The sequence below is a fragment of the Colletotrichum truncatum genome (genome assembly GCF_014235925.2).
Source record: "Colletotrichum truncatum strain CMES1059 chromosome Unknown Contig_0010, whole genome shotgun sequence".
Taxonomy (NCBI): domain Eukaryota; kingdom Fungi; phylum Ascomycota; class Sordariomycetes; order Glomerellales; family Glomerellaceae; genus Colletotrichum; species Colletotrichum truncatum.
In genome coordinates this window covers 1,618,365-1,634,501 of record NW_027222407.1, presented here as the reverse complement: position 1 = coordinate 1,634,501, position 16,137 = coordinate 1,618,365, and the positions used below count along the sequence as shown (strand labels likewise).

Genomic DNA, 16,137 nt, shown 5'->3' with positions numbered 1-16,137 from the left:
GGGGTTTTCGTACGATAGTAAAATCGCACGAGTTGATTGTCATTCGTCTTTTCCCCCAAGTCTATCCACGTACGCTTCGATTCTTATCCTGAGCTTGCTTGTCGTAATTAACTGCTCGAGCGCTGAATTTGGTGACTTCTTTGTGAAAGCATCTGCTGGATTGTCTTTGCCATCGATCCATCTCACTTCTGAGATTTCTTTCTTCTCGTACGACTCCCTCAGGCTCATGATATCGATCATAAGTCTTTTCTCATCAGTAGTTCCTAGTCGTACGAGGCATTCATACAGAGATCTTGAGTCTGTACAAATCACGACTGGAATTCCTGGGAGGTTGAGCGTACGAAGAATCCGGTTCAAGGTACTGCTTAACGATATGCCACTGTCAAAGCCTGTAGTCATTCCGTATAGTTCGCTAGCTAGTACGCTTCGAGTCACTCGTTTGCATTTCGTTGAGCTCCAGTGGATAATATTTCCATTGATCTCAAAGTCTGTCGTCGTACGAGCTGTTTCCTCTGCAAGTACGATAACAAATCCAAGCTGTGATGAAAGGTCTGTATTATTTGCAAATGATCCGTCTGTGAAGATATACATCTTTGTTCGTACGAAGTCGAGTGGAATATATTTAAGACCTCGATCAGGGTTGTCTATTTGCCATTGAAGTCGTACGTTCAGAGCTTCAATGTCCTCTTTACTTGGTTCTTTGATCTGAGCTGCGACTGCTAAATCGTACGATGCCTCTGGCTGGCATATTGAAGCAAGGTATGCGCCCCTTGCCCGCTGCGAAACGTACTGTTGTCGTGCATCAAGTGCATCTATCTCTATAGTATTGAGCTGCTTAACTTGTCCTTTCTGTAAGAAAGTAAAGTAGTCTTCGTACGACTGAATCCTGCCGCCATTGAAATCTACTTCTTGGTTATGTGATAGGATTGTTTTCGGCTTCGCACGAAGGCCCTTCTTCTCCAATTGTTCCTCTTCCCGTACGGAGAAACTTGCTGTTGCGAAACTCATTGTATCGTCTGTTTGCATTGCCGTGATACCAAAGTCGTCTGCTCCTGTCGTAGTATAAAGGAGGCATGGGTCGTACGTTGACTCTATCATTCCAAGGTCCTCCTTGTGGTGTGTAGCGTACGTCTTATACCAGTAAAGACCTGATTCTGCTAATCCGTAGAGCGGCTTCACGATATGTAGGAGTGTTCTTTCTGGGTATTTACCCTCGAGTTCCCTGGGAAGTCGTGCGATAATTGTTCTTTTTAATGGATCGTCCGATTGGGTATATGCCTGCGTAATATCCCTGAGTTCTCCTTGACACTTGAAGTCTCGTACGAGGGTAGGTCCAAGGGCGAGGAGTAGTCTCTGACTCATCCTCTGGATCGTTGGTGCCTGTGTAAGGATTTCCTCCTTTTCCTGGTCACCATATCCTTGGATTACTAGTCTTGACTTTTCGTACGGCTTCGTGGTTTTGTTTTTGATTTCTCTAACCATTCGTGTACGAAAGATCCGTATGTTGGAGTGTTTGTCTGGGTCGTACCGAATAAAGGTAAAGACTCCCTGGTTGATTAACGCGTCGATCTCAATCCTATCCGACTCTTCGTACGGTAATCCTGGTGTTGTGATTATGTTGTCAAGTCGGAGTTTTACTGCTAACTCGTAGTTGTCTTTCTCTTTCTGAGTGAGAAAATGTCTTGGGGATTGTCGTACGGCCCTTCTTTGACCCTTCTTTGGCCGTCCTCTTTTCCTTGGTTGTGGTTGAGGGATTTGCCGTGCGACGTCTGGTTCAGACTCTTCCTGGGGTTGTGTATCGTCCCTATAGTATGGTTTGACGTGTGTCGCCCGAAACTGTGTAGGTCCGTTTATCATGTTCACAGTTACATTATGTCCCTCAATCCCCTGTACTTCGTACGGTCCGGTCCATCCCTTGTTTTCTCTCCATACCATGACTTCGCTCTGGATAGGGAGGGATAAGACTTGTTGAATATTAGGACCGTTCCTTGTATTGATCGCACGGTTGATCTCAACCTCTGCGCGGATGCCTTGAAGTAACTTCCTTGCCTTCTGGGCGGCTTCTGCCCGTTGTACGATTTCTGGTGATGGTGGTGAATCCTTGTTAATACGTGGATAAGTACCGAATACCAGAAGTGTTGGTACGATTCCGTACGGTCCAGCTGTATCGTTTAACGCTTTGATAGCCATCTGTAGGATTGTCTCATCGTCTGTATTATGACTGAGTTCGGTATGAAGGATATCGTACGCTCGCCTTAAGGGAGCGTGAGCTCTCTCGACTTTGCCGACTGCCCAGTGTGCTTCTACTGGCATCTCATCGCACGTAATACCCATAATTTCGGCATGTTTGCGGAATTCAGTAGATGCGAAGTTTGTCCCCGGATCGTGTACGATATGGTCTGGTGGACCGACATAGGTGTTAATCCAACATTTGGTTAACGCATTCCATGTGTCTCGTGCGGAAAGGGATTTTAGGAATGTTGCTCCTTGAAAGCTTGTTTCCGTATCGATCACATGTAAGGCATTTTTGTCCTTCAGTCGTACGACATCTACCACGATTTCGTAATTGAAATAGCTCTCGTCCTTAAGGGAGAACTTAAATCTCCTTGGAGCTGGATCGTGCGACTGGCAGTTGTGACAGAACTTCTGGACCTTTTCTAAAATCGACTGGCTAATATCGTCGTGTCCAGCGTTTTTCAGAAGTTGGTATAGTCGTTCCGTACGAGGATGTCCAAATCGTCTATGTAAACGCCTTAGTTGTACCTCCGTAAAGAAAATACTTGACTCTCTTTTGCTGAGATTGAAAAAAGCATGGCCCCATTTGCGTACGACTGGAATATGTTTCCCATCTCGTCGTACGATAACATTCGCAATGTTGTTGAAGTATGCCTTTAGTCTATCTGCATCTTTTAAAGAGAATAAGAATGGCGTAGCTGACTCGAAGATATGGTACTTCACTCGTCCGATTGGATTCTCCATGATGATAGTCCCGATTGATGTGTTTAAGCGTCCGTCTCCGAATCGTACGTAGACCGACCCTGGTTTCCAGGATACTTTTGCTTGTGGGTTTTCCCTGAGGTATGCTATGACCTGTGACTTGCCGACTGTAGAAACTTTCGCTGCACCTGTGTCCCAAAGTTCCCCTTGGTAAACTGATGTATATGGGTCTTGTAGTACGAATTGAGTTGCTTCTACTGTCTTTGGAGCTGAGAAAATGTCTTCCCCTGTCGTACGGTGGAAGAATGCTGCTGAAGTAAGGAAAATTGAAACCTCCTCGTCTCCAGTATCATCATCGTCACCATCAGAAATATTTTCAACAGGGTTATCTCCCTCTACTTCTTGTAGATATGCTGTAAAATCATCGTACGGCTCCTGGTGGAGTGTATAACATGCTTGTAGGTATTGGTCTCTTGCATATTTGCGTTCCTCATCAGAATGGTTTGTCGACCAACAGCCTGTCTTCTTACAGATGAAGCATCTTTTGCTTGTGTTCGTACGGGTAGGTTTTCCTTGGGATATGTTCCCTTGGTCTTGTCTTTCGTACGTCTGTCCTTGAGGTCTTCGGTAGGGTTGTTGCTTATGTCTGCTTCTCTGGTTGGAATTATACCGCCTATCGACAAAGTTAATGTCGTACGATATTGTCTTCCTATCGATTGCAACTTGTAGCGAGGCTCGTAAGTTAGAGAATAGCTCCTCACATGTCTGGTCAGACTTGTGATTACTGAGGGCGTTCTCTAGCTCTGGTACGCCTCGGCATGCCTGGATAACTTGCGTGCGAAGCATAATTTCTCCTTGGAATCCTGTACCTAGTGCTCGTTGTACGAGAGATAACTTATCAAATAATGCTTCGAGGACCTCGATCGGTTTCTTGTCTGGTTCCTCACGTTTAACTCGTACGAAAGATAATGTTGTCCAATCTGTATAGTAGAGATTGTGGTTGATGTCTGTATTGAAATGTGCATCTAGCATCTTGTAAATCTCGTCCCACCTCTTTGTTGGCCCGATATGGTGGAGGTAGAATTCCTCCGCACGATCGGCTAAGATGTCTGGAAACACGGCATGGTATTGGTCCTCTGTTATTCGCAATCGTCTGCAGAAGCTGATGAAAATCTTGGCCTTGTCATACAGGATATCGTACGGTTTGCCAGTATAGTTCCTCTCTTTCTTCCATCCCTTCTGAAAGACCGCAATCGTGCTTGGTTCGCACGGTCCATTCTGGACTATGCGTCGTGGTGGAAGATCGTAAATACTGTTTGCTGTATAGATACTTGTTGTACGATCCTGTATCTGTGGGAAGCTCTCGATCTCCTGGGTATATCTTGCCCCTGGGGGTAGATTCTGTGTGCTTGATTGATCTCGAGTATTTGACTTCCTGCTTGCTCGTTCGGTATCGTACGAAGGTTCGATTGACTCTATCGCTGGTTCAGCTAAAGTCTGACGTGTAGTTGTCTCTGGGGTTCGGACCGGTGTGCGTGTAATAATGTTCGTACGGCTTGATGTTCTTGTCTGGGAATTATCCCGGTCGTCCGTAGAATCGAATCCTTTTGCTATGTCTGAGACTATATCGACTAATTGTTCTGAAACCGTCCTTGATTTAGGTAGTTGAAAGCCTTTTAGTTTAAGTAGTCGTGCGAACTCGGTTTTGTACGTCCGGTTAACTAAGTCCCATTGGTATGGCGACCATTGATGGAAGTCCTCGTACAATTTCGTAGTAAGTACTTCCTGTGGAGGGTCTAGGTGTATGATTTCCATCATTACGTAGCCGACGTATGTTGTTAATTGTTTCTCCGAAGGTCCTGTTTCGATATCGACTAAGTCTCCCCAGTATTTCGGATCTGTAGACTTCTTCCATATACTAATAGGAATAGTACTCTTTGCACTCATGTCTTCGTACGTGACCTCATAGTCATTTTCCTCCTCCTGGAGGAGGTCTTGCTGTACGATATCAGGTTCTCCTGATGTCGTCATGTTGGCAACCGTTTCGTATCGTACGGTATCTAGTTGGATGGTTGTTGAAATGTGCCGTTGCGCACACTATTTGCTAAAGTATTGCACGATAGGATTCTTGTCCGGTTACGACTCACCGCAGCGACAACAAGAATCTGTCTCGTACGATATTATAACAAACCGTCTTCTCAGGCTAGTTGTCCGGTTACGACTCACCGCAGCGACAACAACTAGGCTAAGGCTCTTAGCACAAGAGATTTCCTAGCGTGACCCCTTAGGTATTCTTTCGAATTTCTCGCCTCGTACTTGCGTACGAGACTACCCGGTAGCCCGGCCGTAAAACCTCGATCTTGTCTCTTCACTCTTGCTAATCTGTGATCGCACGATGCAATCACTCGTGACTGCCAAGCAATCACTGATCAGTGTTGAATGGGCTCTCTGTACGATCGTACTGTCATAAATGTAGGGTGAACCAAAGATTCTATTTTCCGTGATTACCTTTCCTAACTAGATGTTGCCTTCCGTACGAACAGATATATCTCTGTCCATACCTAGACACGAGTCGTGCATGACAGGTAATAAACCATGATCCCTTCCTCAGACATTTAGGTGTTACAGGTGCTAGTCATGCCACCTATACACCCCTTTGCCTGTGACAGCCTTGTCGTACGGTCATGTGATTATCGTTATTCCAACAATTATAGTAAAATAGGCGGTTACCTAGAATTGACTATCGCTGCCGGTCTCTTCCTCTTTGTTACTTTCACTAGTTTGTTCGGTTATATAGTAGTATTGCTAGGGGTCTTCGGCAGTAGGTTATAAGTCTAACCCGTCGAAACCCTCGTATTAGACAAGAAATTAGCTATATGCTAGAAGTAACGTATCCTAGGCATATTAGGTAGTTTTAAACTTCTTGTATGCTTTTCGTCTCTTTTCTATAGTATGTTTAGTTAACTAGCAGTTAGGTTTTCTATATACGTAGTACTTCTTAGGCGTTAGTAGTAATAAGGGTTTATTACGGCTTCTTCCTCGTAATAATCGACTTCGTAATAAACGACTATATCGTAAATAACGCCTTCGACCGTTAAAAGTTCTATCGGTCTAGTACTGCTTTAGTAGGTTGGCTACTATGTTGAATTGTTATTAGTTAAGACGGGTAGCTGTCTCGATCGACGAGATTAATTGGCTACGAAGTCCTTCGTACGTCTTAGCCGGTATAAATAACGCTATTATATACTTTAGAATATCTCTATAAGCATATAGAAGTTAGGTATAGAGGGATCGGTCGTTATGATCTTATTATAGTAAACCAGGCTAAATCTTGCTTAATTTATTATATAGTATATTAAAATACTCCGATTTAGTCTTTCTAGGGTTATCGCGAATGATTTAGGAAAGAGTAGTTATATTCTACTATGTAACGTATGCTTATTACCTTTCCCTAGTCTCGAAGTATGATTTTAATTAGTTGATTATAGTCTCGAAGTTAGGTTATAAGTTAATTACTTTAATCGAGGCGTAAAAGTAGGTTTTAGCTATTCCTTTTAGTATTAGGGGAAGTGCCTTGTTATATTAGGAGGTATGAATTCCTAGCATTCTATAGTAATCTACGAATACTAGCATCTTCTTTTCGAGTACATCGTATATATCGCCGCTATATTTTATATCGTTAGGGTATAGTTTCGCGAATTCTGTTAATTACTTTCCGATACGGTTTATTAACTCGTATAGTTAGAAGTCTATTAACGGAGAGACCGTAGGATATAGCGGTCGGTACGGTAGTTGCTACTATTATTATTCTTATAGAGGAGGTAGCTATAGGGTTGGTTCGACTCTTCCTCTTATGCTGTTAGCTACTATTGCCAGTCTCGTGATCTCTTCGTAGAATTTAGGGTCTTTTATTAAAGCCTTCAGGTTACGATATCTCTTAACGCCTTATTCGAGTTCTTAAGGTAACTAATAGTAGAATTCTTCCTTTTTAAAGGCTAATGCTATGTTTTTCAAGATTTTCTTACTATCTATTTCGACGTAGACGCTGTTACTAATTAAATAGTTTCTAAAGAATCGTAGGATTAGGGGAGGTACGTTCTAGAAGTCTTCTTCTAACTAGTCGGCGAAATCGGGAGAAACTTCGTTCTATAGCTTAAGGCTTATAAGATTCCTCTTCTTATAGGTCTTAAGTAGGAAACCTATATAGGAACCTAGTTACTATAGGCTAGCGTTTATAAGGTCGATTGCCTAGTTGCTTTATACTACTAGATCGATTATACTTTCGATTCTTTATAAGATAAGGACTGTTAATTAGCTTTTAGTAGTAACGCTGCTTATAAGCGATCCTTCTTATAAATTTCGCTTTATTTTAATAATATAAAAGGATTACTTTTATTTAAAATCTTAAATTCTAATCCTTAATAGCGTTAGTTACGATTAATATAAGATATAAGCCTAGAAGTAGGAGTTAAAAGACGATTCGGGATATTACGATTTTAAGGGGAAAGAATCGTAAAATCGGGGATTTTCGTCGGTTCGTTGTTTATTTCCGTTAGCGCCGTTCTTGCTAATATTCTCGAAGGGTATAAGGGTATATATAGGTCTCGAATTAGTAAGGAGAGAGTTCTACCGTAGATTCTCTCGTAAATCTCTCTTTCTTGCTTTAAGCTTCGCTTCTTACTATTAGGAAGTTTAGAATCTAGTAGATAGTTAGCCTTATAACGCTTATAACTATATATGTTTCTCCTAAGCCGTAGCCTCGGAGGCGTATATATATAGCTATATAAGCGGATTACCGCCGGTAGTTTCTACTTGCCTTTCGGCGTATTCTTCTTCTAGTAGGGAGGTCTCTTATAGCAAGCGCCTTGCGGTTAGCACTTTATCTAGGGATTTATTAAGAAACTAGCAGGCGCTTCGTAATTAGCACCGCGCGTAGGGGATAGTTATAGTTAGGGAAGTTATTATCCTTTATAAGATTTGTAAATCTTCGCCTTTATAACGTAAAGAAGTTAGAAGACCGTCGATTTGGTAGGTCTCTTCTTCTAGTAATTAAAAACGCGTGATGGAACGCTTTTGCTAGCGATAATTAGCTACAATTAACCTTATCCTGCCTAGGGTAAGCATAGTAGTCCCTAGGTTACTCGAATAATCGGATTACTAGTAGATTCGAGGAAAAGAAGCTTTCTTTTATTAGTTTCCGTAGATCCTAGTTACTTTCGCTTCTTCTCTCGTTAGTACGAAATCCCTACTTTTACCTAGGCTTAGGTATCTAGTTTAAGAAGTCGTCTCTTCTAGTATTAACCTTGCTAATCTACGGTTTGTCCGTAGTAGAGTAGTAACTATAAAGTTAACTAAATTAATAGCAACTATAAGGTTTACTACTGATTAGTATAGGTTTTACAGGGGGTGAAACGGAATTCCGTTCGTTAAATAACAAATAATAGTAAATTAGTTCTAATCGATAGTTCATAATAGTTGAAAGTAGTATTATTAACTAGAAGGTAGGGATATTCCCCCTTGGCCTGTTACGTGGGTCTAGGAGGCTTGGGCCTCTCAGCCTGGCAGGCGTGTGGCTGGAAGTGCTACACGACTCCGTATTCCAACTATCGCAACAGCTTCCAAGTTAGAATCGAAAAGGAGGGCTTTCCAAATTAGCCTTCAGCAGAACTATGCTGTAGTGAAGTAGTTCGTTCTGGACGATAGGGCTTCTGCATTTAAAGATGGCTCCACTGCCAATGGTAACAGTTGCATTTTGGTTGGTTGCGGTGTCAGGTTAGCCAAACAGTCTTTCAATTGTCAGTCTGAAGGATATTACAAGCCTTTCTGAGTCTACAACCGCATTTACTCTTCTGACCAAAGGAGTTGATACAATCTAAAATGCTGAGCTAGTCGTGTTTTGTAGAGTTTCTGAGACATTTCTTCGGAAATATGGCTCTCCAAGCTATGAAAGATCACTGCTGAGCCCTGGAGACGCTGCTGAAAGCGCAAGAGGTAGTTTCCGAGACATTGGAACACGCATAATTACGTGATGATAGCGAATTCTGATGCTGTGTCACTGTGCTATGGCTTTTTGTCCTTTGGGGCAGCGCTGGCTACTCGCTGGCGTTCTTCATATATTATCAATATGTGGCAGAAAAGATGTATCGAGGCTTACTTCAATTTACGATTTCCATGGTTACTATGTTACTGTCCGTTCATTTGCGGCCGGTTGGAAGTATCTTTGTCCTTAATTCGTAAGCCATCCCTGATATAGAGAAATGGCCTGGTAGAAAATTGGTTATAAGAAAGAAAATGACGCTATCGGTATTGCTGGCGTAGCCAGGGAGTCTACTGCTGCAAGATTTGCAGCGTCAACGGGCGTTTTGTGGAAACTACATCACTCACTCGTAAAATGCCAGACAGAACCTTTTATGATGCCTTTTTGTTGTGCCGTATTTGTTTACGTCTTGATTAGATGGACGTGGTATGCTTGTGACGAAACGTAAAAGACAACAGATGAATAAATCGAGACAAAAGGCCAACATATACCACTCAAAATAACTGAAAACCAACCACAGCGCCTTATACTCCTTGCCATTTGGTCGACCACCTGTGCTGTTTTTTGATTGTACCGCCGTCTCTCATTTGGTCTTTACATCGGGTGTCAAAAGCGGATGCGGTCTTGGCCCAGGGCTTGGTTGCTCGTGTTTGATTGGAGTCTGGGCTTCCTTCTTCATGTCAATCAAAATCTGCGTAATCTTTTGCAAACGCTCGTCGATTCGATCGATTTTGTCTCTACTTTTGCACCAATGGTTGTTAGTACGTTAAAAAAAAAAACAGTGAAACACTTTTTGGGCTACTCAACAGCACAACATGGTCACTTACTACTCTGGAGATATTAACACTCTCTGTGCGTGAGTTTTGTGTTGTAGGTGAAGTTTTCGCTCACAAGCTACCCCTGACTGTTGGCAGCCTGTACATGGGGAGCCTTTGCTGCAACGGATCTAGAAAGGAGATTAGTAAATTATTGATCGAAATAACCATAGTTGTGCGTTCGAGTAGCTATTAGGAACGTTGGGTGACACAAGAGGTGGCTGTGCAATGGCTTAAGCTGAAGCATCAGAGATAAACCGACCTTTCGGGAGCGGCACAAATCGCACTAATGTGTTGATTAGTATCAAAATTTAGTGTACGCATGGCTTTTGGCTCGTCGATTAGCTACTTAGTTGGTGCTTACCGAACGAAGCCCCGGTGACCGGGACTCGGCCTCCGCGTTCTCCACCTTCAGTTGGTTCATGTTAAACCAGCTTCGTAGCGTTTTCGAAGAATCAACGGACGGAGAAGGACAGAGAATTGGCCCGAAGGGACTGAATATACCAGCTGTCCAGAGACCGATTCTGAGTTAATAGATATCGACGGTCATATGGGTTGTGCCAAGTAAAAGAATACCGCATTAGTCTTCCCGCGCGTGGATTCGTGATCCTGTCATGTGGCGCTTCCGGGGCTGTCGGCGCCCGCGCATTCCGAACGCGAGCCGAGAGTCGTATAGTTTATGTACCAATTGATTAAATCACTAGTTAAATTCAAGACCAAGAGGTTGCCCAGAAACATGCGTCTACTACGTAAGGAGTGATAGGCCAATCTACTGTTTCTCCAGGCTCCGCGGATACACAACCCGGTTATACGGGGCCCAATAACAACCAAAGACGGTCCCTAAATTGAGTTGCACGATTCATGTTTGTTTGGAGTTAGAGAATGGATGGGGCGACACTGTCAATAAGAGCTGACATTGAAGGCTTGAGTTTTCGGTTCTAAGCATGTGTGAACTTTTTAGTATACCTACGTAACAAACAGTCCCAATCAACCCCGGAGAGAGCAGGTACTGAAGAGAACGAGATGACTGAAATCAGAGTCAGACTGTAAGGAAGCTAACAGCGGATCCCGGACCGTCCGGAGGCCGAAGTAGCGGGACTCCGCGGGCGTGTGGGGAATGTGGGTTACAACTGTTAAGATCCCGGCCTGCCGCGGACCCGGGGAAATGGTAAGACACGGCCAGAACATGGGGAGGCGCAAATGTAATAAATAGTTTACGACTGCCATCGATTCTTCTGGCCAAAACATGTTTTTTTTTTTTTTGTCATATTGGGACCAAACTAGGTCCGGTCCACCGCATGGAGCTTGGGCTGAAATATTGACTCCTCACAACACAAAGCTCCTATACTGGCAGCCTGGGTAGAACAAAGAAGCTTGGACCTCATTCTCTACAGAACCCTCTGCTGTGCCCCCTTGGCACAGCTACCACTTCTGTGTATGGAGAGACATCTGTATGGTTTCTTTGTCAACTCTTGCAACTTCATGATTACCATGGAATAATGCGTTGCCAGACATGACTCGGACATACCACGCTAAGTCACTTCGCAATGGCTTTGGCAGGGCTGAATGTGAAAAGACCCTCTCTTATTGGTATCCGGCAATAATGAGTGGGGGGAAATCGATAGCAGAGGGCTGCTATGATGTGGGGTTTGTCACAGGACAAAGAAGTGCCGGGAGACAAAAGGTGCTGAAGAGTTTGTTATGAAAGCAATTCCCCGAGGTGATCTTCGCCAGGACAAGCTTGTCAAAACTGGGATATTGAAACATGTTCCATTAAGCATTCTGATCGTCGTCGCCAACTGTGTAACGAAAATTCCCGACAGAATGGTTCTCTACTCGGGTGTCGTAGATCCATTCCTGGCAGCAGCAGCAGCCATCTTCCTCGGCATCATCGTCACAGTTCTGAGGTCGAAGAGACAACAAATCCCGCCCGGAACGATCCTCCCGCCGGGGCCGAAAACGAAGCCCCTCATTGGCAATCTCCTTTCCATCCCGCCGGTTCACTCATGGCTCGCCTTTCACGAACTCATCAAGGAGCACGGTCCCATCGTCAGACTCTCAATCCCGGGCCAAGAGCACGTCCTCCTCGGAACCGAGACTGCCGCCAACGACCTCCTCCGCCAGCGCGGCAACACCTATAGTGACCGCCACCATGCTCCCGCCTCATCGCATCTGCTTACTGACGACCATATGCTGTTGTTGCTTCCATACGACGAGCGATGGCGCAAGTATCGAAAGTTTCTGCACCAGGTGACCATGTCGCCTGTCGCACCGCATTATGAGACTGAGCAGAGGATCGAGGCCGTACGGTTATTGCGCGATTTGATCCGCGACCCCCACGACTACGAAGCCCTCTTTGAGCGTTTTAGCGTCGGTATAGGCATGAGGTTAATCTACGGCTTGCGCCTCGAGAGCGGGCATGATCGCGACGCCAGGATGATTCTGGATATTGTTCACGAACTCGAGCGCGCCGGCTCCCCCGGCGCGTATTTGGTCGACCTTTTCCCGTCACTAATGTATATCCCAGAGTGGCTAGCACCTTGGAAAAAGTACCTTCGGGCACGGAGGCGACGCGACGAAGACTTTTTCCAGGAGCTCATTGATCGGAGCAAGGCCCCTTCCTGGGCTCGGGTTTGGATGGACACCAAAGAGCAATGGGGACTCACGCGACGTGAAGCCAACTGGATGCTTGGGTCCGTCTTTCAGGCCGCCGCGACAACATCAGGCTCTGCTCTCGCGTCATTCGTGCTTTGCATGATGCGGAATCCCGGTTGGTTCGAGAAGCTGCAGAAAGAAGTCGACTCGGCCGTTGGGTCTGATAGATTGCCGACTTTCACCGATATCCCTCAACTCCCTCTTGTCAGAGCATGTGTCAAGGAGACTTTGAGGTACTACCCAATCACTGCAGGCGGATTTCCTCATCGCCTGACGGAGGACGACACATACAACGGGTATTTCCTCAAGAAGGGTACCGTGGTGCACGCAGTGCAGTGGGCCATCCAGCGGGACCCGGAGCTCTACCCGGATCCCGAAACTTTCAATCCAGACCGCTGGCTGCATCCATCATTTCCCACTTACAAAGAGCCTCTTACGGTCTATCCAAATTTGCAGAACTTCTCTGCCTTTGGCCACGGTCGACGTATATGCCAGGGAATTAATATTGCCGAGAGGAGTCTAAACCTCAAGATTGCGTTGCTGGCTTGGGGGTGTAACATTAATAGGGCCAAGGATGGCGACGGCAATGAGATCATACCGCCTCTTTATAACTTTGTTGAAGGGTTCAACGTCCAGCCTAAGAAATTCGATTTTGATCTCAAGCCAAGAAGTCTGGAGCGGGCGGAGTTGATAGAGAAGGCTTATGAGCAATCACTAAAGGAAGACCCCCTGCTTCGGTAGATTATCAGTGTTTTCCTACGAAATCACTTAATACAGTACGCGTTGAAAGCATTACATACAAGTCAGTGAGGTTGTCTTATGCTATTAAAATCGGACAAGATGATGATGTACCTCGGCTTTAAGAAGGGTATCAGGACGATACAAGTGGATAATCAAAGCTGCTCCAACCAGTGTTACGGACCTCAAGTCTCCGAATCACATTAGTTTGAATTATTAAACTTGAAAAACAACAATACAGTAACTCAATGAATAGCCGATCTATACCCCCTTTTTCCACATCCGATTGTGCCATACCGTGGTTCGCCTTGTCCCTGATAGTACAAAATGGCCAGTGGGTGTGTCAATAGAGTCTAGATCATCGCCTCATGAACCATACAATTAAAGTAGTTTACAAGCTCTCTCACATGCTTATGCCGACGCCAAGCATAGGAGTAGCCGCATTTGTTCCCGGCTCATTGATCCGTTTTTTCAGCTCGATGCTCAGGCTCTGAATGGCCCTGATTAACGGCACAAAGTCTCTCTCGCTCCTCGATGATATAGCCATCGCTTCTCCCAGTCGTTCAAGTAACTCAACGTCTTCGATATGAGCTCGTATGTCAGATGAGTGTATCACGCTACTCATCAGACACGCGTACGCGACGTAGAGGCGGTACATTCCGAACAAGACGCAAATCGCCTCTGGAAATGGGTTCTTGATGAGAACGAATTGGACAGCGGATAGGAGACGGCGCGAGGCGTCCACAGCAAGCGGCGAATCGGGGACGTCAGAGTCCGACATGACAGGCTGCGGTGAGTTGGATCGGAGGATCGAAAGCTTGCGCAGCATGAAAATGATGTAGGTGTAGCCCATCAGGACCACGTCGGTAGCCATCCAGGCCTCGCTTTTGCTTCCGGTATTCATCGTCTTTCGGTACCATTCATCCTAGCAAGAGCCCATGTCAGTGATATCGAGTGGAATTTTAGGGGAAGCTTGGTGGACTTACGATTCTCCATTCTTCGAACAGCTCAAAGACTTCCCGACATAGCTCTTCGGTCTTACGCCGAATGTCGTCGTCGCTGCTGTTGGTATTTTCCAGTGCTTGGAAGAATCTGGACACTATGAAGGTGAAACGTGACCCAATGATGAATGTCATAGTTGGGACGGCGTTCATATCCGGTGTTGCGTTCATTGACAGCCAAGGAAGATTAACCTTCCAGGAATTTAGGTTCGACGTGATATATGGCGGCTTGTTGAAGAGGAGTCTGTAGAAAAAGTCCATCTGTATCATTTCCCAGAACCCTTTTCGGTCATTGTCCAGTGTGGATTGGTCGACCAGAGCTGTGCTGGTCGTTGGGTTGGCGTCAAGGTTATGAAGGTTGAGTTTTTGGGCGTATTCACAAGCATAGGTGTACATTCGCCAGCTTAGCTCCTCATCAAAACATTCTGCGGCTGCGCGACACTAGTTTTAATTCATGTTAGTAAGCTAGCTCTGCAAAATAAAAGTGTGTTTTCGAGTTTACCATGAATACAGCTGCGATAAAATCCGTCGTTGTCCCTGTCGCTTCGCGTTGCCACAGGGGAAGAGAGCGGAGGCAACAGAGATACAACATGCGTACGTATTGTATTCCGTCGGCGCTGCCCTCGAATGTCGCTCCGAGAGCGCATCCATGATAGAGAACCCCAAAGTACACAACAAGAATTGCAGGGTCAAGATGAACATGCGGGAGTTCGAGAAGGTCGGGGATTAACTTGATAAGCTTGAGGTTTATCAGACTGACAAACATCTCCGTATGCATGTGCGTGAAGTAGTCTGGCGGCCGTATCAGTCAAATGCTGCAACATGGGGTAGATAGGAAAGTTGAGGGGTCATATTCGAAGTTGGATACTCACTTTCAATCCATTGCTTGCTCAGATCTGATGGAATCTTGACGTTTTCAGTAATGGCAGCAGTGGATATGCTCTGTAACCTCAGTCGTTGCACCTGATCGACGGCATCTTTAAGGATGGCGGCCGTATCAATCTCGGGCGTTGCGCTAGGTGTAGCAATCGACGTCCATGGAGATGTCGCAGCTCCACCAGCGGCACTGGAGGGACAAGGAGAAGGGACATTTGACGGTGTGCTCTGAGACACCGATGCATGCTGATGACCTATAGAATCAGGGGCGGGAACAGGGGGTACATCTCGAGTACCGAGTGGTTGGGTCGCGTTAGGAAGCGTGGTGCAGTGCTTCTCAACTCGCTGTAGCCGCTCAAGGATGGTGGATAGGGCGTCATCGGTTGTTCTAGAAGCCGACGATGACGGAGTTTGAGCCAGGGATCTCTGACCACACAACTGTAAAGAAGGGCTGCAGGGGCGGAGCTTACGATAGGCGGTCCGTCAGAGTCCGAGTTATTTTCCTTTTCACCCTTTGGGGATAAACACATTCTATGCCATGCGATTTGCATCTGTCGCAACTTGGCATCACCCGGCTGCACCGAACCTGTTTGTGTTGAAGAGATTGTAAGACAAGGCAACGTCAATACCTCTGTAAGTGAAATGTTTACTTACCTTTCTATGTTTACATTTTCTGCACTATAAACGTGTATTTGAAAGCCAATATCAGCCGCAAGTCAACAATACGGAATAAGTAACACCAGTTGCCAGAATGAGGAGGTCGGGCGATGGGCATTGGCAATCTCCGCTACATACCGAAAGCGGGTTCAGCTGTGCTGATTGATCCGCCATGGCTGACTAGTCTCTCTGGAGGTTTGGAGGGCGGAGAATTGGTCTCAAGGACAAGCGAATGCTGAGACTGCAAAGATTGAGGGGGGAATTGCAAAGGACAAATACACTATGTCAAGGCCCGCGACCAAACCCACCTGAGCCGCTCTATCCCACCATAGTTCAAAGAGTCTGGGACACAATATGATTTAATTCTCAAAGTCAAATTTGCTGTCCCTGATTGGCTTGGCAAAGGTGGATGTGACCTGCG

At 45.4% G+C, this 16,137-nt stretch overlaps 4 protein-coding genes across 4 annotated transcripts; 1 reads left to right on the top strand and 3 right to left on the bottom strand.

The window, feature by feature from the left end:
- Positions 1–39: 39 nt before the first annotated feature.
- Positions 40–2,979, bottom strand: CTRU02_213890 (uncharacterized protein; the record flags this gene model as incomplete). Its single annotated transcript, XM_070206146.1, has 3 exons — positions 40–2,254; positions 2,324–2,424; positions 2,545–2,979. The coding sequence occupies 3 exons, from the start codon at positions 2,977–2,979 to the stop codon at positions 40–42; spliced, it is 2,751 nt and encodes a 916-aa protein (XP_070060178.1).
- A 212-nt stretch (positions 2,980–3,191) lies between these two features.
- CTRU02_213889 (uncharacterized protein) lies at positions 3,192–3,302 on the bottom strand (the record flags this gene model as incomplete). Its single annotated transcript, XM_070206145.1, has 1 exon — positions 3,192–3,302. One exon carries the CDS (start codon positions 3,300–3,302, stop codon positions 3,192–3,194), a length of 111 nt encoding a protein of 36 aa, XP_070060177.1.
- An 8,311-nt stretch (positions 3,303–11,613) lies between these two features.
- CTRU02_213888 (cytochrome p450) lies at positions 11,614–13,185 on the top strand (the record flags this gene model as incomplete). The annotated part of the gene is made up of 1 exon (XM_036731145.1): positions 11,614–13,185. The coding sequence occupies one exon, from the start codon at positions 11,614–11,616 to the stop codon at positions 13,183–13,185; it is 1,572 nt and encodes a 523-aa protein (XP_036577230.1).
- Positions 13,186–13,585: 400 nt separating this feature from the next.
- On the bottom strand, positions 13,586–15,890 carry CTRU02_213887 (fungal specific transcription factor; the record flags this gene model as incomplete). The annotated part of the gene is made up of 7 exons (XM_036731144.2): positions 13,586–14,107; positions 14,169–14,624; positions 14,686–14,975; positions 15,056–15,447; positions 15,530–15,645; positions 15,714–15,737; positions 15,855–15,890. 7 exons carry the CDS (start codon positions 15,888–15,890, stop codon positions 13,586–13,588), a joined length of 1,836 nt encoding a protein of 611 aa, XP_036577229.2.
- Positions 15,891–16,137: the final 247 nt, after the last annotated feature.